Source organism: Hippichthys cyanospilos, chromosome 3 (assembly GCF_059441005.1).
Source record: "Hippichthys cyanospilos isolate Australia breed blue-spotted pipefish chromosome 3, RoL_Hcya_1.0, whole genome shotgun sequence".
Taxonomy (NCBI): Eukaryota; Metazoa; Chordata; class Actinopteri; order Syngnathiformes; family Syngnathidae; genus Hippichthys; species Hippichthys cyanospilos.
Window position 1 is genome coordinate 9,594,004 of NC_142371.1, and position 27,090 is coordinate 9,621,093.

The following is a 27,090-nucleotide window of genomic DNA, read 5'->3' on the forward strand; positions in this document are numbered from 1 at the left end:
GTTGATTTCACTGTTTTATTGATTTTAACAAGGAGTTACAACTACAAACATTGTTCAAACAAGGAGACAATATGCACTACAATTAGACATGAAATCTTAAATATTTAACAATGAGGCAATGAAAACAAACAACGAAATCAGTGAGGATTTTTTAACCATAAAGAACCTAAACCCTATTTGCAGATTCAGCCACCCACTTACTTTTGCTCCATCTGCAATACATGCTTGTCTACGAAACCTGCTTTCTGTGACATGACATACTTCAGTCGTCTGGGAGGCAGAAAAGCACAGACCTAATACCTCGATATTGCTTTTCCCATCAGGCCAGCACAAGCGTTTATGCAAACTGCGCACTATACTGATTACTCTAAATGACTTCATGAAGCACATGGGAATCCACTGTCATGTACAAACTTTCAACAGCAAAACACTGCTTCTAAATGCAATGGGAGCATGTTATCTTTACATAAAATATTCTATACAACCAATTACATACAGGATTTTGAAAACAGTTTAAATACAGCGCTCAAGAGGTACACATCCTACAGAACTGGTAATAAAGACAATGACTTTAAATTACATTTTAAAATTACTATTAGTGTAAACGGCATTCTATCGTCAAGGAGTCATCCATTTTGTTACATAATGAGCTACTTCTCTTCAAAAAAATACAGCCTGTAACACGGATGAGTTATAGAAACCAATGGCGGTCTGGTGACAACTAAGCGGGGATGGAGAATGCCACATCTGGCGGGCAGGCGTTAAAGTAATAGGGGACCAATGAGAAGTTCTTTAGAGTTGCCTCTTGGTTGACACCCGAATCTTGCATCTCATACCTGGTGGAGGATGAACACAAATCACTCACACATAGGAAAGACTTGTTGATACACTAATGAAGTCCTTACCAGTCCCTTGAGGAAACGACGTAGAATACAGGTGGTGTGGGTGAATCAGAGGTGCAAAGCGGCTGGCCAACAGAGTAGGCTCCAGCGTGGCTGAAAATGAGCCAATCTCCGACGTTGAGCTCGGGCAGCAGACAGTGCTCAATCACCAAGTCTAGGTCATCACCAGACGGACCCCACAGGCTGCTGCTGAACATTGGACCTTTAGCACAAGCATTCTGCCAGCACACAAAAGACAACATTTCTGAATGTGCTTTTTTAAAAACCTGCTCGGCCTCAATAACATTCTTTATATAAGTGACAGAGCTGAATGAATTACGTGGCTACATTGTGACACCGATGCTGAAAAATTCTCACCATCTGAACAGTGGGCGAAGCGATCTTCATTTCATTGAGTTTACAGGCAAATGATCCATAAACGCCCTCATTCATGAAGTACTGGAATTTCGGCTCAACACTTGCATATGCATCACCTGCACAATGGGAAGATTCCACAAAACATTATGGATACTTTAATATGACATTGCATGAAACTTTCAGTTTATATTCCTCCCTTTGCAGCTAGTACAAAAAGCCACTGACCGTGTGCTTGATCGAGGCAGTCACGCAACACCTCCTCTTTAGAGATGATGTTGACGGCCAGGGTTAAAGCAGAGGACACTAAGTAGCTGCCTGGCTCCGCAATGATGCTAACTCCACTTAGAGGGGGGAAGTATTGGTCCACCACAGACATGACTGCATGACTGATCTACAAAAAAAAAAATGATGATACATTACCTAATATTTCAATGGTATTAAGTCTTCGCCCAGAGGACTGCAGTTATTTTTCTAGGTTATTTGTTATTGTACTTTTAGTTTGGTTATGTTCTCCATTTGTAGTACAAAAAAAGAACGAAGACGTGTACTAACCAGTTCCAGCTGGGCTTCTGAGCCACCAAAGCCACCACCAATGTCCAAGATTTCCATTTTGAAACCAATTTCCTCCTACAACATACGAACTGACTTATAAGTACATCAAGGCTTAGACAAGGTGCACATTTTTCTGTACAAACTTAAGATTTTTTATGTGGATTTTTGAACTTTTTTCACTTTAATGCAAAAATGATTTTACTCACCGCCATATCAAAAACACAGCGAGCATCAGAGATAGTATGAGTGTACACATTGTCATCCTTGCAGTCGTGTGAAATTAGGATTCTGAAGAAAAGAGGTGGTTAATTAAAATAGTTAAATGGTCTCATTCGCGTGGGATATAAGTTATTGCGTGCAAATACATGATAATGACAATCTGATTGTATGTTGTAAATATAGCACAATTCTGATGAGAACTCACCTGACTCCCACCACTTGCACACCCAGCTCCTTTGCACACTCTAGCAGATGTCGACAGTCTTTGAGGGAACAGCCAAATGTCATGCTGAAGTCAGTGTCCTGCTTTGATGCTTTCGTTAACAACTGAAGGAGCAGCCTATACAAAGTATACAAAAAAAACTTTGTAATGTCTTCTATTCAAATCAAGTGTAACTTTAATTTAATGGTCAATGAAGTGCTGCATAAACAATGTTTTGCCAGTAACTTGACTATTTATGTTACATATATAGAGCAAAAATTTTAAGTCCTAATTCTACAGATAAATTCATTTTTTCAAAAATGTTCTATGTGCCCCCACAAGTCTAAACGTAGCACTCGATCAATATTATATATACAGTATAATGTGTTTGTAGAACATGAATTAAGCAGCAACAACCAGTTTTATCCACCTTATGGGGCGACCATTTTACCATTTGCTCAGGTAACGACCTATCACGGATCAGCTTGAAAACACAGAAAATCAACCAAACTCAGTATTGGTGTTTCTTATTCTGCAATTGCAAAATTAATACATATGCTATGGTTGGACTCATGGAGCTATATTGACCATATGATGGTGAATAATATTTTTGGGTTGACTTAGTCATGAAATATTTTGGAATGATTTATTTGAATAATTCATTGACATTATTTTCTTAGCAAATATAATACCATTTTTAAATAAATCATTGATTAATTTGAGTTCACGTATTGTACAGATGTAAGTACTCTATCTGGGATTGAATGTACGGACTAAAGGGATATACTGCGCATTCCTATCACTCCTTGCATCATACTTACTTGGCATTTGGGTGTGAGCGTGCTATCTTACGCAGCTCTACCTCATTATCGCACACCAGGAGGTCAATGCCATTCTTTGCAGCATACTTGATTTGAGAAACCTGTTTACAACCTCCACTGTAGATTATGTCTTCTGAAGAAATTCCATGGCTCTGCACCAGCTCAAGTTCAAACTAAAACATAAACAGTGATGTTTCTTTAAGCTCAAATCCATCTAAACAACCACAACAGTGTTCATTCTACAAGAGATATCATTCATGCCATGAATAATAAATAGTCATGCACTTGCATCAAGCAGAGATGTACCCCCCAAAGCCTTTGCATGTTTGTTCAACCATTACCATTGCATCAAAGAGAGTACGTGTTTTCCTTATTTCAGATTGTTTCAATAATTAATATTAAATAAAACAAACAAACATGGAATAATCGTATTGACGTGGAAAAATTCAATCAGCCAAAACATGACATAGGTGCTGGTCTAAGGGCACTGTAAGAGATTACATATTAAGGTGTCAAATGAATTTTGGAACAATACAATGATTTAACATGTTGTATACATAAATGTTCTGGTGCCAACTACCTTGTTCCTACATATGAATCCAGTGCCAAGAGCAGCCAGTACTTCAAGAACACCTTGGCTGCTGTTGCATCTAACAGGATAGAAGGGACGAATTTGTGTCATGTGTGTTCGCCAGCGAACAAGCTGTCTCAATATAACTCCTAGGTCAGCAACAAAGAATGCTTTTTTCTCAGCCTGGGGAAGAAAAGTTAATTTATGAGTTATGAAAAGGTATTTAGAATCAAATAAACAATATTTATGTTAAAAGTCAGCCAAAACTCCAGGCACATATGCAATCTCAAAATATACATCCATTTTCTACAGCCGCTTATCCTCACAATTAACATGATTTGTCAAATATGAATAATTTACCAAAGTTTGTTCATAAATGTGATTGTCAATCACATCACAGAGAGATGTGCCGCCTTCCAGAAGAACCACTGAAAAATGTGGTTCGTCTGAGATTCCTTTCATCCTCTCAACCGTGTTCTGTGTCCAGCAGGCATAAAAAATATGGCTAGTCCAAAGTGATGTTGCACGCTCTATCTCTTGAGCCCCTGGATCCTAGGCTTATGCAACAAACTGGAAGACAAGAATAAAGCATGATGAGACATTTCTATTGTGGATCTTTGTGGTGGTTAACCCCTTCAGTTTTCTCCATACATTCCAGGTTTTAGTGGCATTGAGCAGGCCGCATATTTTACGGGGGAAAAATGTTATGGCCACATGTAGAGGTGGGCAATAATATCAATATATTTATATATTGCAATATTTAGCAAAACCAGATATGTATTGCAGTACAACGTTCAGTTTACAATAAATTGTGTATCAATTTTGAGAGGCCTCGCCTCACCAAATTATTACTATTTCTTCTTGGGTTTTGTCTTTTTTGTTCCTCGCCAACGCAAGTGACGTCACAGATCTGGCATGTTTTGCTTATGGTTTAATTAACAAGTAGCTGACCAGAAATTAAGTTTAGTAAAAAGAAAGCAACACTGTCTACCTGGAAACACTTTGGCCTAAAAAAGAGAAAGACCGTCACAGTATCATGGAAAGAATTGCTGCATGTTTTCATTGCAAACATACAGTGCATGTATGTTTCAGCAATGAATGCCCAATTCGATAACATACATACGGCGTCAGCACCCAGCCACAACAAGCACATCTAAAGTAGGGTCTAGCAAGGCAGACCAAAAAATTAGAATGAAAAAAAGTGCTACTTGGCATGGTAACAAACTTGTTTTCAAATATTTTAATGGAGTATGATCGCAAGGCTGCAAAAGTCTGGGAGCTGACCAACAAAGTAAACAAAACTCTCCATTTCATAATTTATTTACTATCATATTTCATTCAGTCAAGGGCATGCATGAAATTTAAAAAGAAAAAAAAAACGTGGACACTGCAACTATTTTTTAAAAGTGTCTCATGTGTGCTCAGGGATGCCAAAAATATGCTGCTTTTGAAAAAGAATGTCATATTAGAATTTCTCTATTAAAATGTTTAATTTTTTTTTTATTTGATTTTACAAACATTGTCCAATATATCGCAACACGCCTTTGCTGCATCAGAATATATAGATAGCAATAGGCTTTCAAGCCGTAATTCCCAGCACTAGCCACATGGCTTACATGCTTTTTCTAGATAAATCCAAAATGCAGCGGTTACTGATCTGTGAGGTATTTCTTATGAATTATCAAACACTTATTTGGTACGAGATATTTTCCAACAGAAATAAGATTAAGTCTGTTCTGCAGTCTAACAACTTACATGGATGAGTCCTTGGGCAAACTCTTCCACTATCAGCTAGGATCCCAAGGTGGCTCTGCGTTGAAGTCAAATTGTTCCCGGTACAGAGCCGCCCCTAGATCCTCCGGATAGTTATTATAGACCTGCAGTTACATAGATGAGAAAGGATTAATCATTGGCAGGATAACATTTCATGGCAGAAAGGCAAAAATGTACCTGAATACACATAATCCATGTTCTCTATGTGACTCATGAAACAACAAATAATTAGCAGTCCAACGTTGCGAGATAACGCTTAGTTATAGATACCGGAGTTAAAGCAATAGGTCGGCTCTTATTTTTAATTATTTTTTAGTGGGAAAATTGTGTCAATCGCTAAGTTGGGACTGGCGGTATTAGCTTTAAATGGGCTGTAACATACAGCTAATAAATTAACGGTCACAATGACGCGACCAGGATGAAACAATCTTTTTCACAAACGTTGAAATACCATCGATTAAATTTGGACAAATGATTAGCATGAGCAATTTAGCGACCCGATTCCAAATTGCATACAGCACAATTACCACATTCAAATTGGAATTTTACTTTGCCATTATGTTGCATTTTATCAGCTGTTTTGACGTTACCATTAAAGCACGATGACATTTATCAGCAGGTTCATTCAAACGAATGCTAAGAAGCTAGCAGTCGACATTGCACAGCTACTTACGTTCGTTGGAAACCCAAACGAGGGGACAGAACGCTTTTTCCTTTTGGGCGGAATTTTTAACAAGTGGCGGGATTACTAAAGGAGAAAATAAATACTGCCATAGACGCTGTGATCGACTAAGATTATTGTAACGCGGCCAGATTTTGTCAGCGCAAACAAAACATTAACAGCGACCAGAGAACCTCAATCGTAGCGGAAGAGTTGGTGCACAGCGTCACGCTACGGCGGTCTTTCACATCCGGTTATAAAACAAACACCACTAACAACTCTATGATGCTGAAATGTTTATCTGGAATGCCTGGTATGCTTTGTTTTTGTTTACTGTTATTTCCACAAAGAATTTGTTGAAGAATCGCAAAAAGAAATTATGTCAAAAAAAAAAATCGTCTGATCGAGGAAGGAGACGAAGAAGAAGACGACGGCGAAGAAGAAGTAGTAGGAGTGGGCGGAGGAGATGACAACAACCACGAAGAAGAAGGCAACGAAGAAGAATCAGACGACGAAGAAGAGTTGCAGCAGTTTGTAGAGTCTCGTGGGTTTTTTTTCTCAACGACTTGAAAAGCATTCATCAAGAGTCGGATTTTAAAAAATGTTCTGTTAAAAAAAACAACAAAAAACATGAAGAACCGAGGTGGTGGCTGCTTAGATGGTCGGCTCAGACAGAGATTGGAACTGTATTTGGCTTCCAGCAATAACGATGTGGATCTGTCCTCCATTGCACTTGAACTTCAAAAACAGTACAGAATGGAGTATGGTAGAAGAAATAAGAGGGCGTTCCGGATTCAAGTGGAAAAAGTATACCAAGCAATAAAAATGGAATCTGAGATGAATGAGCTGGAAAATGCTCATTTGATCAAGCGAGCCAAGCACAGCCACAATGAATCTAGTGACGACAGCTCCAGCAGTTCAGAAGACATTCTGGAGAATACCAGTACCAGCCACATGAACTGCTCTCTTACATCTCTTTATCGGAAAGGAACATCTGATTCCAGCACCTACTCGACTATTGGAGAACTACCTGACGCAAGTCAAGTGTCCACAGGTGGGTGGTTCATTGATCGAGGCAAAGGTTCCAGAAAGACCAACATATTAATCGAGCTAAGTGAAGACGAGGCCATTGATACAGTAAATAAAGACATTTCCATGTTAGAGCCTAGCAAAAAGTCAGTAAAAAGAAAAAAGACGCTCGGTGAAAATGCAGAGAACCTGACTACAAGCAAGAAAGAAAATCCTTTGACAAAATCAAAATCAATTAAGCTGCAGTATCCCACTTTGAAATTCGAAGATGTTGGTGGTAATGAACAGACACTGACAGAAGTGTGTAAACTGCTCATCCACATGCGGCACCCAGAGATTTACCAGCATTTGGGTATGGTTCCTCCTCGAGGCTTTCTCCTCCATGGACCTCCTGGTTGTGGAAAGACCCTGTTAGCACAAGCTGTGGCAGGGGAGCTGGACCTGCCCTTGCTGAAGGTTTCTTCTCCAGAACTAGTGTCTGGAGTATCTGGAGAGTCAGAACAGAAGCTCAGGGAGCTGTTTGACCTCGCTGTGAGCTCTGCTCCATGTATTCTATTCATTGATGAGATAGATGCTATTACACCAAAGAGAGAAATGGCCTCTAAAGACATGGAGAGGAGAATTGTCGCCCAGCTTCTCACATGCATGGATGACTTGAACATTCTTACGCCTGCAACGCAAGTCCTGGTCATTGGTGCAACCAACAGGCCAGACTCCCTTGACCCTGCCTTGCGTAGAGCTGGACGCTTTGACAGAGAGATATGTCTCGGAATCCCGGATGAACAATCTCGTCTCAGGATTTTGAAGACTTTGTCCCGTAAACTGAAGATGCCTGAAGATTTTGACTATGGCAAACTGGCACGTCTCACCCCCGGGTATGTGGGCGCGGATCTCATGGCACTTTGCCGTGAAGCTGCCATGAATGCTGTTAACAGGGTTCTGTTGGGAGCAAAAGGAGCAGAGAAGAGCAAACCTGGGACTGAGGCTGTGACAAGCGATAGTTGTGAAAGTAAAAGTCCAACACCACCTCAAAAGAACACAACCTCAGACACAGTGGATGTTAATCCAGTATCTCAGGATGACGCGAGTCTTGATCATCTGCCGGCTGACCTGCAGTACCTTCTACAATTGCTCAAGAACACTAATACTCTACCAGAGCACGAGCTGACCAGCCTTTCTATCATCATGTCTGACTTTGAGGCATCTCTTTCCAACGTTCAGCCTTCAGCCAAGAGGGAGGGCTTTGCCACTGTACCTGATGTCACCTGGGACGATGTTGGAGCCCTTCATGAAATAAGGGAAGAACTTACAATGGCCATATTGGCTCCAGTACGTTCTCCTGAACATTTCAAGGCTCTTGGATTGAGTGCTCCATCAGGAGTGCTTCTGGCTGGTCCTCCTGGCTGTGGAAAAACCCTTCTTGCTAAGGCAGTGGCCAACGAGTCAGGCCTCAACTTCATATCTGTCAAAGGTCCAGAGCTTCTCAACATGTATGTGGGCGAAAGTGAACGGGCTGTTAGACAAGTTTTTCAAAGGGGCCGCAATTCTGCCCCTTGTGTCATCTTCTTTGATGAGATTGATGCTTTATGTCCTCGACGTTCAGGCCATGATTCAGGAGCAAGCGTACGTGTTGTTAATCAGTTGCTAACAGAAATGGATGGCTTGGAAACTCGGAGACAAGTCTTTCTCATGGCTGCAACCAACAGACCGGATATAATTGATCCTGCCATACTGAGACCAGGTCGTCTAGACAAAACATTGTTTGTGGGAATGCCACCTGCAGCTGACCGCTATGCAATTCTGCTTACCATTACAAAAAATGGAACCAAACCTCAGCTGGAGCAAGGTGTCAGTCTGGAAGAGATTGCTTATGATGAGCGCTGTGACTGCTTCACTGGTGCTGACCTGACTGCGTTAGTGAGAGAAGCATCAGTCAATGCTCTGAAGGCCTACCTGAAGTCTCAGTGTCACACATTCTCCTCTGGACCGGTCACTGATATCAAAGTGAGCAAAAAGAATGTGGAAGATGCTTTCAGGAAGGTAAGGCCATCTGTGTCAAAAAAGGACCAGCTGATGTATGAGCAGCTCAAAGTGTCTCTGACAGTATAAATTGAAGACCAAGAAAAAAAAGGATTGCAACTAAAAGTTTCCAACTCAGCTGACTCTACAACTATGATTATGTAATGCAAGATTCACCTTTGTAAAGGATTCCTCTTTTTCAATGAAATGGAAACGCAACAGTTTTTGATCAGCAATAAATGAACACATAAATGAATAGATAAATAAATAGTAGCTGAAACATTTCGCCACAACATTGAATGTTGATGATATTAATAGTTGTTGGCTGTCATGTGTTCCATATCTACGAATACTTACATTGACGGTACACAATGTTTATCCGCATAAGACTGTATATTTGGCATTTATAAAGAAAAATGCTGTACATCATTTTGAGCCTGATGATGATAACATTGAGTGATGACATGTAAATTCTACCTGTCAGCTGTATGTATGCTATTTCTATCAACCTTGGTGGGAATTTGTAAACAATGTGAATGTCAGCTTTAGATTTGGTCCATAACAATTATTTGGAATTGTGTTTATATTAATGTGTATGTAATCAACACAATAAATATCAACCCACATAACCTCTGATACTTACTCATGATTTTTTTTAAAATATCTGCTTGTAAAATGCAAACTCAGAATGATACATTTATGAACTTGATTATGATTGCTGATTATGTTTAAGTGTCATTCCACTACAGCCACCTTTAAGAGACCATGAAGTTTATGGTCTATTCCTGTAAAACATCCTCAGTGTTTTTGACATTCACATTGTTAACATTTTTTGTATAACTGAAAATACTTGCGATCATGTTTCAGAATTTTTTTTTTAATGAAAATGAATCCATTAGCAACAAGAATTGCCATCTTGGAAAACAGATAATGTACACTTGTAAACTTTTTAATTACCTTAGTTAAGTCTTCTGTGTTTTTCCCATGTCTTATGGATGAAGATAAAATTATGTCCAAAAAACTGGTGTTGACTGTTTTCAAGGACTCATAATGAATTTAGAGAATGAATCCACCAAGCATGCAAGCACATGTATTTAGGTATGTAAATATTTTTCTCTTTTGCCAAATTTAAAATCAGGTTACTTTTCTTCTGTCGTATCTCATTTGAGTTACTGATGTCTGAACATGCAAAGGTCTGAGACAGTTTTTTTTTTCTTTTTTTTTCAAGGAGCACTATTGTGTATTTGCATATATCCCTCCTCAAGAGGAGGATGCCAAGGAAAGTTTAACCGCTTGTTGAACATGACAGAAATCTCTCTCCCAAGCTGTTCGGAGGCATTCACTCACACACGAGCACAAATGCACCAACATTATATGCATGCCTTTCAGGCTAGGTGCGGTATTAAAGAATTTGAAACTTTATGGTTTGCACATTTTCAATTCAATATCGTATGTAGTGACAATTTTGAAATTCAATATGAAACACAGATTACCTTGTGTATCGAAGTGCAAATCTGATATGCTCATGGTATAGACTATGTATTAGACTAGGTATTTCATTTTAAGTGACAGTTGATTGATCTGACCATAACTGGCACCAATATTCCTGTAATAGGTCTAAAAAAAAAAAAAAAAAAAAAAAAAAAGGTCAAATTGAAGTTGCTGGCCCCTTCAAACAACTCTGACAAAAGCCCTGCAGATGTCTTGTTTCTTACCTGTTCTGATTATATGCACTATGCCCACACATATGTTGTACTGAATTTAATTTATTGTCAGATATACACAATAAAATCATCTGGATCCAGTTCAATTTAAATAAATGTAAGATATATATTCTACTTAAAAAATAAATACAATTGGAGACTCATCCTCAACACCTCCCAATTTCAGATTAAAGATTTTATGAAATTGCAAAAAAAAAAAAAAGTGTGGTCTTTTTAATTTGAGAAAAACGTACTTTATGTCAATGCAGTTTTCACATTCCCTCATTACTCCTATGTATTATTCAATTTTAAGGTGAAATGTCCTTTTTATATTGTTAACAATACTAGCCTCTGTCACGTGAATAATCTTTTCCAGGACATCTTTAAAGGTTGAAGAGTTAACACATTTTTCTTGGACTGCAGTACAAAAGCTGTTCCGTGTTTTGTGTTTCTCTCATTCTAAATACGACTATAGGTACAGTATGTCCAATCACACATAGCATCTAAAACTGTTTCCGGTTATGCACAATGTTTAATTTCCATTGTTTGGATCATAATAGCCATCCCAACCCCCGGGTATGTAAGCCATGGCTACCACCCACTTTGGGGGGGAAACTCAGTGGCTGCACTATGCAGCAGGAATGACCCTTTTTCAGGAGCTGTATTCCAAATACATGAGCTGTGATCCAAATACATTACCTCAGCCTTGTTTATATTGATTGGAATAACCCAAACACAATAGGGAATCAATTCAATTCAGATAAAACCTCTATGATAGTTACCCTAAAGTAGGTGTTTCAAAATAATTTTTGCTCGGGCCATATGGAGGAAAAAGTGGGATGGAATGGTAAAATCGTGGTACAGTATATAAAAACAATTAGTGGTAATTAATTGTACATTTTTGCTTTGCACTGTAGCCTGGTCATAGTCCCCCACAAATAGTAATTACATTGTAGTAATTAACTGTAATTATATTGTAAATTAACATTTGACATCCCTACCCTAAAACATAACAATCTCATCTGTGACTAGTCTGTACTATGGAGAGTTAACTTAATTAATTCATGGTATTGACGTGACTAACAAGCTAAAACGTGTTAGTCTATTATATATTGTTTGGTATTACATAACAGAATATAGTGTCCTGAAGTCACTCAGCAGAGTTGTTGCTAGGTAAAAGGAACCCAAACAAACTTTTGAATCATCTGAATATTAAACAGGACTGCATAAAGACACTGACTGCATGTGCATGACAAATATTCCAAGGGAATGTATCCAAGAGCTTTCCTTGAGAGTCAATTATTTTATCTTTAAAAAAGTAACTGAACAGACAAAATAGGCATTTTTTTAACTAGGGAGGAAATGGAATCAGATCATTTATTTTTTGTTTTTCATCTAATGTATTAAAAGATTTAGATAGAAATTAGTCCTTTTTTGTAATTAGGGTCTGTTTTTTACCTCCTACGGTGTTCATCTTTTACAAAGTGCAACATTTAGCAACTGTTCCACCATTCTCTGTGGTGTTTGCTCCCAATAGAGCTGAACTGGAACCTACCCCAGCTCACTTTGACAAGAGGTAACGTGAGGCCACACAGAGAATGTGCAATGAGAGTTTTTGAGCCTTTTTTTTAAAATGTCGTAGGAGGCCATAGTAGCCTGGTAAAGAGCCCATACAAGCATGGCGAAAACACAGACAAGAAAAGAATGCCTGAGTTGAGACATGAACCCAAAATCTCAACAAAGGCAGACACATGACCACTTGGCTGCCATGATGTCTGCAGCAGTTTTTTATGCATCGTTCCATATAAAAGGATTAGCTTTATCATTAGGCTATTTCCTGTACATGCCGTTTAAAAAAAAACAATTTTATCAAAATGGTGGGGAAATACACAAAAGGCTGACAGATCAACAATGACACAATCTAAATAAGAAGGGTTCACCTCTATTTCCTCTGTCAAGATAATGATAGTGACTTATTTGTAACTTCATAAATTTGATAACATTTACCATTCATCTACAGACAAATGATGAATGCCTATGTACGTTTTAAGAACATGAAGCAAGACAGCAACAGATGTTTTACAGTACTGTATAGCATTTTTGGAGTGCATGGACATACATTTGCTCAGACAGAATCTATGTATCAGTATTTCACTCAATGTGCATTGTTATCAATGTGTACAGTATGGAACAAGCAGCTCAAATGTATGTGCATGACCAAAATCTCACGTTTCACTATATATATTCAAGTCAAAACTTTGAGTCAGTATTTCCTTTATGCACACTAAGAGCTGACAATTTGTAAGTGTTACAGACCTCTGGTAATTATTAAGAGGACCCCAAAGCAGACTGAATACAAAGAGAAAGAGTGTGCCGGATAAGCAATATTTAATGACAAGGGAATCACACACTGATACTTAAAATGCTAAACAAAAAAGATCACTCAAAGTGCCAAACAAAATGAATAGAAAATACACAATTTCAAAGTACCAACAAAAAACGCTACTGACAAAAGGTCAATATGAAGAGGATTGTGTATATAGTATACCAGAAACTAAGGAGGATGGAATCTCAATAGGAAGACGAAATTGAATACAAGAAATATAAGGTAACAAAGAAACAAGCACACAACTAGCACAAGGTACTTACTCGAGACTACGAAAACAGAAAGGCAAAGCGAGAAAATATAATGAACGCGGAAGAATCAAAGACGAGTAAAAACAATCAGACGTCTTCCTCATTTTGGCTGCACTAAAATATTTGACTGATAAATAATTGTCTGCGGGTGTGCAGCCACAGATTCTGTCCCCCAGGCCAAAGAATCATGAAGTTTGAAAAGGATAGCACAAAATCGACAACCAGTGGGAGCCCAGGATCATACACGTAACAGTAATCCCCTTTAATGAACACCTCCTGACGGTTTAGATGGTGAGAGTGGAAGTCCCGAATGACAGACTGATCCAGACTGGACGTATGAATTTAGGACCCATCCTCCTGGATGATCCCGCCAAATGCAGGTCTCAAGTGTATGGCCAAACCTTCCAGCTCGGGTGATAGGTCAGCTCCACAGCAGAGGATTGCATTCGGCAGTATTAGCTAGGGCAAAAGAGGACCTACCCGAGGCAGAGGCGACAATGGAGGTGTGAGCATACTCCACCCACGATAGGATGCCCAGGTTCTGGTGACACACACAGCGAAAAGTTAGCCAGATCTGAAGGAATGCCGTGGAATTGGAACACTTGCCGCACCAACAACTTTGCCACTGTCCCTCGAAACTGCCATCTCAGAAGAGCTACGAAGTGGGTCGTCTTTGAGAACTTGTCCACCGCTGTCAAGACCACAGATTAACCCTGGGACATAGGCAGCCCAATTATGAAGTCCAGCGCTATATGAGATCATGGCACGGACGGGCGAATGGGCGCAACAGACCTGCCTGACCTGATGAGACTACTATCCACCAGCACAGACAGAACAGGCAGCGATGAAAGGCTTGATATCATTGAGCATACCTGGCCACCAGAACCTCTGGTTTACGAGGATGCATGTGCGATTGATCCCAAGATGACAAGCCATCTCTGATCCATGAACTCATTGCCTGTTCCGAACACAGGTCTCCAGGGACAAGTAGCATGTTTCCCGGGCATTCCTCAGGGACCTGTTCCTTCTTTGCCACCTTGGCAACCTTCTCCTCCACCTCCCACAGAAGACTCCTAATCATCCGGCTCTCCAGCACAATAATAGGCTGTTTACTCAGCTGTGAGTCAAAAACCGTGGCTTGACATTATTTGGAACCTCGTCAGTGAGTTATGGAAAAGTTCAAATGTGTTAGTAACACAGCCCACCACACTTGTCTTGAATTCAGTGTCTGCGCAGAACAGGGGTAAGAGTGGTTCTTATAGTCCCTGAAAACTTGGAATAGAGTTCTGGTGCCCTCCAGTAAATGGCTCCACTCCTGCTGTGTGAGAACAATTGCCAGCTACTCCCTACTTCCAACATCGTAATTGCTCTTTGCAGAACTAATGGGTGAAGTTTCCCTGTTGCCTGGGGAGCGCTGGGACAGGACTACCCCCACTCTTGAATCGGATGAGTCAACCTTTACAACAAAGTAAAGGTCGGGGTTAGGTGAATGAAAATGGGTGCACTGGTAAACATACTCTAAATATTTGGATGTCAATGGTCCTACAGGTTCCTAGCGTAAAATTTGCAACCCAATATGTCCCATTTGCAAGCATTTAGGAAAGCAAAATGCTTAGGAATGTATGCATGGTGGCGTTTTGAACCTCTACCTGTTTCTACAGTCTTCCCTGTGTGTTTTCTTTTAAATTCTCGTTAATTTTCGTTACTGTGTCAAGATCAAATGCCTAAATTAGGTTGAAATTGAAATAAACCTCCAGTAGAAGTAAACAAACCCCAGGGAATGCTGCAGTCTCTTCCTGAATGTAGGAGTTGACCACTCAATCACAGCTGTAATCAGCTCATGATTGGCTCTTCTCCACTATGAACCCCAGTGACTGGACCAAAGAGATATAGAAGTCACACTTCTTAGCTTTCGTGAACAGTCAACTTTCAAGAAGATGTAAAACTAAGCGGATATGTTGAATGTTGTTTGTGGATGCCTGAAAAAGATAAGTATGCCAGCTAGGTAAACTAAATACTCTATGATTATATCATGAAACATGCCATTAATGAGAATGTTCTTCAACACCGTTTTTCACTCATCACCTTGGCTAATTCTAACCAAATGATCCAGCTTTGTGAAATCGCTGGCCATGTGCAAAGAAGAGAAGACAATGCCTATGAGTGGTAATGGGTTTTTGTTTTTGACAGTTACAATATATCATTTAATCCTCGGTAATCTATGCATGGACGTATCATTGAATAATTTTGTCAATAAAAAAAGAACCTGCCCCTATTTGTGAGAATGAGGGTTGAATTAAACCTGATGCGATGAACTAAGAAACATATTGCCTGAGGGCTTCCTGCTCAACCTGGTGCATCCTAGCCCTAGGTAAGGGCAAACCAGGAAATATGTCAATAGCACAATTGTACGGACGACGCAGGGGAAGAGACAGTGCTTTGCTTACTTAAGCTGTCATGCAAGTCATGATCCTTTCAAGGAACTCTGTTCAAATTGGTCTCTCAATTACTTTGTGAACAAGTGATGGCCCCTGGTAACACCGCCACCCGAAGGCATTGAGCATGATGAAAAGTATCATATTGTTAAAGCAAGGTCCATCCATTCATCCATCCATCCATCCATCCATCCATCCATCCATCCATCCATCCATCCATCCATCCATCCATCCATCCATCCATCTTTGACCGCTGTATTCTGGGGTCTGGTTACGAGGGCAGCAGCTTGAGCAAGGAAGCCCAGACTTCCCTCTCCCCGGCCACTTTGTCCAGTTCCTCCAGGAGAATTGCCAGGCCAGCCGAGAGACATAGTACCTCCAGCACATACTGGTTAATCCCTGCAGTCTCCTCCGTGAGCCGTTATCGTGATGGAGGGGTTTGCGTGTTCCAGTGATCCTATGAGCTAGGTTGTTGGGGGCTTTATGCCTATGGTAGGGTCACCCATGACAAACAGATCCTAGGTGAGGTTCCAGACTAAGCACGGCCTTCCCCAGTTAATGTTTGAATTGTTTAGCCTTAGCCAAGGAAGCCCTACCGCAATACGTGGCCATTACAAATAAAAAGACGTTTTTGCGATGGACGCCAGGTAGTCGAAGCAATAGCAGACCCATCCGATTAGGTGACCACTGGCGGAGGGTATCTGACTAGGTCATATACCTGCTTAGATGATCTAATGCAAATACGGGATGGGATTGTTTGAAGACGGCCCTGGAATAATAGGCTGGGAGTCGCTCGCTGATGGTCATTTCTTACAGTTGTCAATTATCTGACCCGGAAGAATACAGTACAGGCACAGCTTCATTCTCCTGTCTTGCTCCACTGGAGTCAGATGACCACCTTCTAGCAACATAGGTTTAACAGGGACTGAATAGGATAGTTGCATTGTTCCTTGGTCGGTCTGTTGTCAAGTCGAATGACCAACTTCTTTAGAGGTTTGAGGTCTAGTCTCGGGTGGCTAGTTTATCATGGTAACCGTTCTGTGCTGCAAGGATGTGGAACGTAATAAAGCTTTTCTACAGATAATTTGCCATGTCTCAGGCCCAATAATTTGTTGCCAGCTTCTTTTCCTTGCAATGAATGGTCGAATACATTCTTCATCTCTGGCGAGGAAAGTCCGAAGTGATGAATTAATCACGAGATTAGCGCTATTCACTGCCCTGGCCCAATCAGCTGTCTTATCTGTGAGCAAGCTCATTATAAATGCTACTCGGACTTGGTCACTAGCGTAAATGAATGGCTGTTGATCAAAATCCAAAATCTGATGAATGAATTGCTTGCATAACCCAGGCTTTCCCGCATAATGCGGTGGGTGTAATATGACTGGTTGGTGCGTTCCCACAGCATTAGGAAACGGAAGCGAAGCGGAATCATGTCCTGCTTCAGCCGAAGTTGGAATTTGTGCTCTCTGGACAACCTGTATACACACATGATCTGTATGGGCTGTTAGTCATCAAAATTAGTCTTTAGCATGGTAGTGGTTTCCATATGTTTGTACAGAGGACTGATGCTGACTAATTGTCCTATAGTGGAGACAGCAGAGCATAATCGGTCAGAGTCTGAGGGTCCAAAATTGTCACATTATTATGTTATGGTGCGTACTGGTAATTATTTAACAGGACCCCAAAGCAGACTGAACACAAAGAGTATAATTAAAATGAAATAACAAAGGGTGTACGCATAAATTATTTAAATGCAAAAAAAACCAAACAAAAAACGATATTTTAAAGAACCAACCAAAATGGATATAGGAGTACAAAGTATCAACTAAAAACACCCCTGACAAAAGGTTAACGTAAACAGTAGAAGGTATACAAAAAAACAGAAACTAAGAATGATGGAGTCTTAACGAGAAAATGCCGTTGCATACAAGGTATACAAAGTAACAAAGGAACACAAGCATAAAACTAGCATAAGATACTTACTAGATATTACAAACAGAAAGGCCCAGCGAGAAAACGTAACGAATGTCGAGGCATCAAAGTCAAGGTAGCAAGATTAATCCGACGATGTCCTCTCTTTTCAGCTGCACTTTAATAGTCGACTGATGTCTAATCATCTGCAGGTGAGCAGCCAGCGACTTCGTCCCCCCAGGCCTAAGAATCAGGAATTTCTAAAAAGACAGCACAAAAATGACCACCAGAGGAAGGCCAGGTCCATATGCAAAACGCTAATTGGTGGTAATGATTTTGACCTAAGTAAGGCTATGTTCAGATCTGTATGTGATCTTTTAAAGGTAGTTTGAATGACACAAATACAAATTTTTCAAATGTGACCCAAGCCATTGGGTATGTGGACCTGGAACTGATCCATATGCTATCATTTGATTTGTGACTTCAGTCTGAATGGACAGGTTGCTTTAATTCAAACCGCATGTAGAAAAAAAGCGACAAATGTCACAATTCTAGGCTCAAAAAGGCAGAAGCTGGGTGGAAAAAATATAACAGCAGACAAGGCGAAAAACCTCACCTTTCTCATCCTTGATTTCCTCTTTAAAATTAACAGATTGAAAATCGTCTGGCTCTGGTATATGAAATTTCAACATCACCAGGTACTCAATCCAGCCATCCATTGTGTTACTTCCTTAAACACTTGCATGAAGTATGGTCACTGTGCATTACATCACAGTATCCTCACACAGGAGAGTTTTGGGCTGTTTATATTTTGCATACAGTTCACATAGTGGGCACAATTATTTGGAAATTTGAATTACCTCACAAAAAAATTGGATTCGCCAAAAAAACAAAACAAAACCCTTTCTGACTCATCGTAGGCTGATTTGATGAGCATGATGCACAGACACTAGACTTCCAGACACGTGTTCATCCATTTGTATGTAATACTCAAACAGGAGTTTTATCTGTTTTTTACTGAGAAGATCCAGACAATCTTGTCAGTAGAATCTTACATTTCTGCTACTTTTCAGATTGTGTGAGTCGGGAGACTGGAATTAAGCCAGCCATGGGCAAACTCACCCTGCTGTTTGATGTAAAAGGTTGGCTCCAAGGCAGACCAAGCATTGTGTCCCAAACAATGAACCCCAGACCTACTGAACTATAAACATGTCCCATTGGGGGCGTTTTCCTTCTAGTCTTTACTGGAGACACCCAAAGTCAGGAAGCCTGAGGCGAATTTTCCAAATTTAGAATCTCTAAAAACTCAAATGCTGCTGACATGGCTTCCAGGAGCGATGTTTATTTTTCTGCTGCATTAATAATCCACTTGGAATGTTGACTGGCCCTGAAGTCTTGGGTGGAGGCTTCATTGTTTCTTCTATTACAAGGAATTTAGTTAGCATGTGTGTGTGTGTGTGTGTGTGTGTGTGTGTGTGTGTGTGTGTGTGTGTGTTGGGGGGGGGCAAATATTCAACAGTTTTGCTTGATTTTTCTTTTTTGATGTTGGTACATTTTTGTGGCTTTATAACCACATTAAATTAAACACATTCCGAGCTTAAAATAGTTTGAACTTGATGTAAATGGTGCAGTAAATTACTTCGATCAATACTTTGATTCGCTCCTCATAATAGAAAAATAATGTTTTTTTTATCCGTAATTTTATGCATATAGTGGATTACGGAGCTCTGGTGTACAAAGAAGAAAGACCAACGAAGAGATATATTTAAAGTTTGCCATATAGGCTTTGCACTGACACCAACTATCCAGTAATTGGCGCTACTGAGTTTTGTATTTGGATGCGGGCGAGAACTTCCCCTTCCTGTGGCTGAATGGTCAGCTGACTGATGCTGCTGTCAAGAAAGCTCACGAGGAGTGGTTGAATGGCTAGGAACAATGAGAGTCAACGTTCTATAATACAATCCAAAAGTTATTTTGTCTCGTAGTGACCACGTGTAAATAAACTGGTGAGTAAAGCGTTTACAATACTCCTGTCGATTTACAAGACTAACTACTAACAAGACCTCTTCCACCATTTCCCCCCCAGAAAGCTAGGCTGGCCAATCGGGCCTAATCTCTCTTAAATTCTCTCGTGGATTTACTCAATTATAACGTATCTTTATCGTCCAGTGAGATTTTAGTTTACTGAATGTACACACTTTTTTTGCAGTCTATTAGGAATTCTGGAGGAATTGTGTTTGGGGCTGAATAAAAATTCTGTTCAACATTTTTTTTTTTTTTTTAATCTGGTAATTCAATAAAAATACCGGACACCTCTTTTCTCTCATATTTGGCTGCTAGCATCATGACTGAGTTTTGGTTAATCTCTGCTCCGGGAGAGAAGACCTGCCAGCAAACATGGGACAAAATGATGACGGCTACCACACGCAACAACAATCTTTCTAGCAACCACAAATTCAGCATTCCGGATCTCAAGGTTAGTGTGAAACCAACTCCTTCTCTGGATGTTTTTTTTTTTTTTTTTAATTACTTGACATCTTTCTTGATTCATCTGCAATGAAATCAGACGTATGGGCTCAGCTTTTACACTTACCAGCCACAACAGTAGGTCCAGTTAATGCGTAATGAGGTCCAGGCGAGGGGTTATATCACATAAAATATAGCAAAGCACATATATTAAACTGACAGAAATTAATTAAAACTGTTCTTGAAAAAATTCCGTTTTTAATACTATACTTAAGATTGTGCTTTCACTGAATTGACCCTTCTGATTTGGGAGATATTGTCACAATTGGTAATTTTTTTTCCTTCTTTATAAAACATTCTTTAAAATAAAATATTTGTATTTTTTACATTTAAGAATAATACATAAAATGCACTCACCTAATGAATTCGCTGTCAAGAGTAAGGTGCCTCTGTGTAGGGGAAGCAGCCTTTAAACAGATCCTTTGTTTGCATGTTGAACTGTTTATTTGGTGAAGTTTTCATCTACTATAGAGCAGCTCAGCTCGTCTGGTTTGCTTCTGTCTGTGCTTAAGGTGAAGTAACCCCATTGACCTTGATGCCACACGGTGCTGCAATGTGCTCCTGGAACTTTTATTAATGCATGAGTGGCACCGGACAACGAGGCGCCAACCTAAGTACACAGGGGCCCCTAGTCATCACTGGAAGCTGACTGGACCCCAGAAGCCACTGTTTAAACAGCCTGCCTAACTTGATGTCAAAGTGAACCTATTGTCTTAATAATTAAAACTAAATGTTTTGTAATTTGCCTGTGTGTCCACAAATAGGTGGGGACGCTTGATGTCTTAGTTGGCCTGTCTGATGAATTGGCCAAATTAGATTCTTTTGTTGAAAGGTAAGTTATGTAAGTGTGTGTGTGTGTGTATATATATATATATATATATATATATATATATATATATATATATATATATATATATATATATACTAAAGTCAGATAAAATGTTATTACACGAAGTCTAATGGGGGGGGGGTCTATTATTTAACACAAACATACCCAACTCGTAGATAGTTCTGGTTTAATCCTTTCTCTTCTCTTGTAACGGTGAGGAATTTCACATGGTGCTGAGGCTAGCAATACATGCTCTCCTGGCAAAACTGGCAGTTTGCAGTGTGGTGGCACACTAGCAGCTCTTTCATTAGTCATATTTATAGCAAGTGACTTATGTTTGTATGTTTGAAGTATGCTTGTATGTCCTTTGTAGTCCTTTGGAAAGTTTGACAGCAAAGTCTCCCAGGCAATGTTTACCATTTTAGCACCACTGTGCTTCCTCTATGGATATTGCCAAGAACGTGTAAGGCAAAACTAACATCTTGGTTTTGATTTGATTTAAGGCTGCCTTTATTCCAGTTCCTCATTGAAGTTCCTCATTCTTGAATGGAAAATTAATATTTTGCTGTTTATACCATTGTCACAACAAAAGCAAGATTGGCATTGAATTGAACAGTGAACCTTGAACTCCAACTGCCTCCCTTATTATACAGTAAATAAAACTGTTAGGGCTTTGTCTCAGCACGAGTATGAGAAACCTTTTTAACGTATGTGCACATTTATTTAAGTGCAAGATTTTGAGGATGACATATCAGTCATGTTTTCAGAATGATTTAATTCTGTATATGGAGCGTTGTGCATGTTATTTGTGTTGGCACAACATATTTTGAAGACTTTCAACTGTTCACAGTGTAGTGAAGAAAGTGGCCCAGTACATGGCAGACGTGTTGGAAGACACTCGAGACAAAGTGCAGGAGAACTTGCTGGCCAATGGAGGTACATATGTTGTAATTCAGTTCTAGTCGTAAAAACAAACATGATTGTAATTTGTCAGTGTGAATATCTAATAACACGGAGGGTAACATTGCTTCTTACTAGGCATGGGTTGATAACCTGATTGACAATATATTGCAATTTTAAAAGTCAAGTTTTTTTTAAGTCATCAAAATCTGTCAACCCCCCCCCCCCCCCCCCCCCCCCTTCCCCCTTGTCATCTGTCTTAACGGACACCTCCAGTGGGCAGCTCTCATTATGTATCATACGTAAATCCTTGTCTGCTGCAGCAGTTAATCGCAGCTGAAAAAGAGAGAGCCTGACAAGACTTCAAGACTTCTGACAAGACTGCCTATTGTAACTCATTTACTGTATAACAATTGCTATCTAACATCTTTTTCTATCTTTGTAAACTTTTTTTCACAGTTGATCTTGTCACCTACATCACACGATTTCAATGGGACATGGCCAAGTACCCTATCAAGCAATCACTTAAAAACATATCTGAAATCATCTCAAAGGTAGGAAGGTTTATAGTGAAATATGATATGATTAGCAAGTTTACACGTACACATTTTTTTCTCAATTTCAATAATTCTTGTTATTCTTGTTACCTTGGTCAATTCATGGTATGGACTGTTGTTTTTTATGAACATATTGATTCTTCTTTTACAGCAAGTCACCCAGATTGACAACGACTTGAAGACTCGAGCATCTGCTTATAACAACCTGAAAGGAAACCTACAAAATCTTGAAAGGAAAAATGCGTTAGTGAGCTTTCTAAGAAATGCTATTAATATGAATAATGATGGGATATTCACCGCCAATTGCAAATGAGCTAACCAGCAGGGGGCAGTATATTTCGTTGTTAGCAGTACTACAGTGGTTAGTGACTGTAATTACTAAAAAAAAACAAAAAAACTGGAACCATTGTACTTGGCTGATAAGAAAATTGAGCTAAATTTTTTTGCAAAATATTATGCACGAATCTACAATGCAATTCAGAGACACCTTGTCTACACCAACCTCCCTCACTGGGTGAAAGCTGTGTTGTTGTAATACAGTGTTAGTGTTGTCTGTCCTTAGAGGGAGCTTGCTTACCAGGAGCCTGGCTGACATTGTCAAGAAGGAAGACTTTGTTCTTGACTCTGAGTACCTTATCACCTTGCTGGCTGTTGTTCCTAAGTGAGTATTAATCTTTATCAAACACAAGATTGACTTTATAAAATATGGTAAAAGATGACCTGCTTTGTTACATTTTCAGAACATCTTATGCTGACTGGCAGAAAACATATGAAACACTTTCTGAGATGGTGGTGCCTCGGTCCTCAAAGTAAGCAATAACATACATGACATTGCAGAGAGGGTATTAATTCAATCCCTTTTTTTTACTGCTTTTTTATTGCACAGGAAATAATTTCACAATTCATAGATACAGTAGATATTTACTTCTTTACTGTCTTCTTTATTGTTTGATAACGCTGTTTTATTCCAGTCTGTTGTTTGAGGACAATGACAGTGGCTTGTTCAGCGTGACTCTGTTTCGGAAAGCCATTGATGACTTCAAACACAAAGCCAGAGAGAACAAGTAAGGCATGAAAACTATGTTTAGATAACTCACAGCAAGCGGTCGTGATGCATTTATCTGAAAAACCAGGTCAAGAAAATGAAAATGTCAGTTTTGCCAAAACACCTTTTATGAGTACTTTGAACAGCTCAAGTTCACTCAATTAATGACAAATCTAAATCCAGTGCATTCATGCAACCTTAACATCCTGCTTTCAGGTTCTCAGTGAGAGATTTTCAGTACAATGAAGAGGAGATGAAGGCAGATAAAGAAGAGATGACGCGGCTGTCTACAGACAAAAAAAAGCAATTTGTAAGTGCTAAGAAAAAGATAGGATTATGACTTTAATACTTGGCATTAACAGTAATCTTTATGATCTTGATTTTATTGTGATGGAAAAATGTTTACTTAGGTCATAAAAACATTTACCACTCAGTCCTATAGAGGAAGGACACATAACTACAAGTACACTGAAAATGTACTATAGTTCCCCAAATATAGGATGCAACTGTGTATCGGACACATCCTTAAGTTTAGGGTCAAATTCTGGTCTTTTCTATGTTACTGTGTTTAAGACGTAACAAGAATGTAAAAACTATAGCAAAAGAGAATAGATCTCATCTTCCTAAATTTCTGATATTTTCTCATGTTCATAGCGGTGAATTCTACATTTGTTGTGGGTTAAGTTGTTTTTCAGATTTCCGCAGTCAGTAAATGCAGCACCAGTGTAACATTGATAGCTTGTTACGGTACAGTAATTATTCATAGTAATAATTTGGCCGATATAAAAACACACATCTGTGCATCAAAACTCTGCTTGTGTGGCTGACAGATCAATCTTCCTTGAATGGTGTCGAGAGAGATTTTTTTTTTTAAGTTACCGTTGATAGGACGCACCGATACATTTGGCCTTCATTTTGGGAAGAAAAAAAAAAGTGTGTCTTATATTTGGGGAATAAATTGTCCTTAAGTGTGGCTAGATGTGTGAATGGCATCTTTGCGTGCCCAACTGACAACTGTTCTTATCAGATTTAAGAAGATAGCATTTCTCTACTTAAATTGCACTTGCATGGTACAGGGACCACTTGTTCGATGGCTGAAAGTAAACTTCAGTGAAGCCTTCATTGCTTGGATCCACATCAAAGCACTGAGGGTCTTTGTGGAATCTGTTCTAAGGTAAAACGTTTGAGAAAACTGCACTACAGTGTCTTGACACTATACTCTTGGCAGCTTTTGCATCATATTCCGATATTCAAACAGATATCAGAGAAGTGTTATCGTGTCATGTCGGGCTATAACTGTTGGAAATGTGGTGGTATTCCTTCAGATATGGGCTTCCAGTGAACTTCCAGGCCATGCTACTCCAGCCAAACAAAAAGACTACAAAGAAACTGAGGGAGGTGCTCAATGATCTATACAAACATTTGGACAGTAGTGCAGCAGCAATCATAGATGTAAGTGCTTTGGATATTCTATAATTGCGATCAGACATACAGTAGCTTACATCTGCTAAGAACCTTGCATAGAAAGTAATATAAAAACGCACGAGATTCAAGAATTTTATTTTCATATGCATGGTAATACAACACAATGAAATTCTTATTTTGTTCACTTCCCCTAGCAGAGTACATTCCATAATCGAGCAAATAATAAGGTAGGCAATCAAATAAAAACAAAAACATAGAGCAATAAGGGCAGTAATAATGAACCACTAATAAATGAATAGACTTACATTCCAAGCATATTACGATTGAGTGGAAGATTGAGAGGAAAAAAACTGTATATATAAGAGGAAGTGCAAAATATCTTCCCCATATGTATACAGATATGTTGGATGGCAGCAGTTCAAACAGATTGTGTTGTGGGTGAGTATTGTCCCTGATGAGGTTGTGTGTCCTCCGCAGAACCCTGGTGTGGTAAATGTCCTGCATTGAGGGGAAGGTTGCTCCACAGATGGGCTGTGAGGTTTTGATCACACTTTGGAGAGCCTGTCTTGTGCTGTACAGTTGCCATACTGTGATGAGGTGGAGAGGAAAGTACAGAGCAGAAAGTACAGTCTCTGTTGGGAATTTGAAAGCTTTCACCCTCTCCAGCTCTGTCCTATTGATGAATAGTGGTGGTTTGTGCGACTCCAACTGCCGCCTTGGGTCTATGATCAGTTCTTTGGTGTTGTCAGTGTAGAGGTGGAGATTGTTGCTGCACCACTAGGCCAGAAGGTCTGCCACCTCTTTCTTATATGCTGTCTCAATCCCAACAGTGATCAGCCCAATGACTGTAGTGTCATCTGCGTTTCTTAATTATGCTAGTGTTGTTTTGGGAGGCGACACAGTCATAGGTGAGGAGTGTGTAATGCAAGGGGCTCAGCACACAGCCCTGGGGTATCTCTGTGCTTACAGTTCTGGTGCTGGATGTGCGGTTGTGGACTCTGACTGATTGGGGTCTGCCAGTGAGAAAGTTCAGCACCCAGTTGCAGAGGCGGGGTGCCAGATCAAGTGTAAGGAGTTTATCAGTTTGTCAGGGATGCCTGTGTTAAATGCTGAGCTGTAGTCAACGAAGAGCATTCTTACATACATGTCCTTGCCCTCTAAGTGCGTGAGCGCTGTGTAGATAGTTGTTGACTTCATCATCTGTGGACCAGTTATGACAATATGCAAACTTTCATAAGTTGAGACACCGAGAACATATCTCACCGGTTCATGCCACTTAAATGCATATATCAGCACACAAGTGTTGCAATATGAACACTGTTTTCTTTACATTTTATGCTCACACGTTTTTTTTCTTAAATTTTTACAATGCTTTGAAGAGTGTCATACTATATTTCAGCATGATTTGCACAAATGTGTATTGTTTCCCGTGTACATCACTGTATTTTTTTTCTCCCACAGTCGGCAATGGATATTCCAGGTTTGAATCTGAGTCAGCAAGAATATTATCCTTATGTCTATTACAAGATTGACTGCAATCTTCTGGAGTTCAAAGTGTAAGACTTGGCCCACTCTATCTTCAAGGCGAAGATTTTTTTATTTGTATATTTTTCCTCCCGTGGAACAAATTCCATTTGCTCCCGTCTTCTCTGTGTCAGTCCTCACTGCCACACTTGAATGTCAGTGTTGCATGTTTATTCCTCATGGATAAAATATATACAGACAATCTTCCGTCACTTTTTTAAAAGACTTTCAAAGACTTGTTTACATTTGTTTTGATGTTACGTCCTAGGAAAATCATAGTGGACCTTCATACTTGTGCATTTCTGTTCCACCTGTTCTTGTGAGTATTGAAGCACGTTTCTTCTTTAATGCCGGTTTTTGATTTTGTGTTAAATTAGTTGGGTGTGTGATTGTGTGTGTAACAAAAACACATGTTGGTGTCTTGTATATAAAATTAGCAAAAGAGACGTATATATGTACATCATTCATCCATTAAAAGTGTATTGATGACCA

At 39.5% G+C, this 27,090-nt stretch overlaps 3 protein-coding genes across 6 annotated transcripts; 2 read left to right on the top strand and 1 right to left on the bottom strand.

The window, feature by feature from the left end:
• Position 1: 1 nt before the first annotated feature.
• LOC148425710 (antizyme inhibitor 1-like) lies at positions 2 to 20,811 on the bottom strand. 4 transcript variants are annotated; one of them, XM_088409802.1, is made up of 13 exons: positions 20,676 to 20,811; positions 17,865 to 18,052; positions 5,380 to 5,501; positions 3,985 to 4,194; positions 3,634 to 3,807; positions 3,054 to 3,226; positions 2,236 to 2,370; positions 2,018 to 2,099; positions 1,812 to 1,886; positions 1,485 to 1,650; positions 1,260 to 1,375; positions 906 to 1,120; positions 2 to 836 (listed from the first exon to the last, which is right to left on the bottom strand). In XM_088409802.1, the coding sequence occupies exons 4-13, from the start codon at positions 4,084 to 4,086 to the stop codon at positions 722 to 724; spliced, it is 1,353 nt and encodes a 450-aa protein (XP_088265928.1). In that variant the 5' UTR covers positions 4,087 to 4,194; positions 5,380 to 5,501; positions 17,865 to 18,052; positions 20,676 to 20,811; the 3' UTR covers positions 2 to 721. The 4 variants fall into 4 exon arrangements, with proteins under 4 accessions (XP_088265928.1, XP_088265930.1, XP_088265927.1 ...); XM_088409804.1 differs by lacking the exon at positions 17,865 to 18,052 and having other exon boundaries at positions 20,676 to 20,694; XM_088409801.1 differs by lacking the exons at positions 17,865 to 18,052; positions 20,676 to 20,811 and adding an exon at positions 6,071 to 6,459.
• Positions 6,551 to 10,528, top strand: nvl (nuclear VCP like). The gene has a single exon (XM_088409800.1). The coding sequence runs from the start codon at positions 6,689 to 6,691 to the stop codon at positions 9,194 to 9,196; it is 2,508 nt and encodes an 835-aa protein (XP_088265926.1). The 5' UTR covers positions 6,551 to 6,688; the 3' UTR covers positions 9,197 to 10,528.
• On the top strand, positions 19,654 to 27,090 carry LOC148425712 (V-type proton ATPase subunit C 1-A-like). The gene is made up of 13 exons (XM_088409805.1): positions 19,654 to 19,798; positions 20,133 to 20,268; positions 21,083 to 21,150; positions 21,998 to 22,083; positions 22,507 to 22,601; positions 22,756 to 22,847; positions 23,167 to 23,265; positions 23,345 to 23,413; positions 23,576 to 23,668; positions 23,866 to 23,959; positions 24,726 to 24,823; positions 24,975 to 25,101; positions 26,536 to 27,090. The coding sequence occupies exons 2-13, from the start codon at positions 20,137 to 20,139 to the stop codon at positions 26,632 to 26,634; spliced, it is 1,152 nt and encodes a 383-aa protein (XP_088265931.1). The 5' UTR covers positions 19,654 to 19,798; positions 20,133 to 20,136; the 3' UTR covers positions 26,635 to 27,090.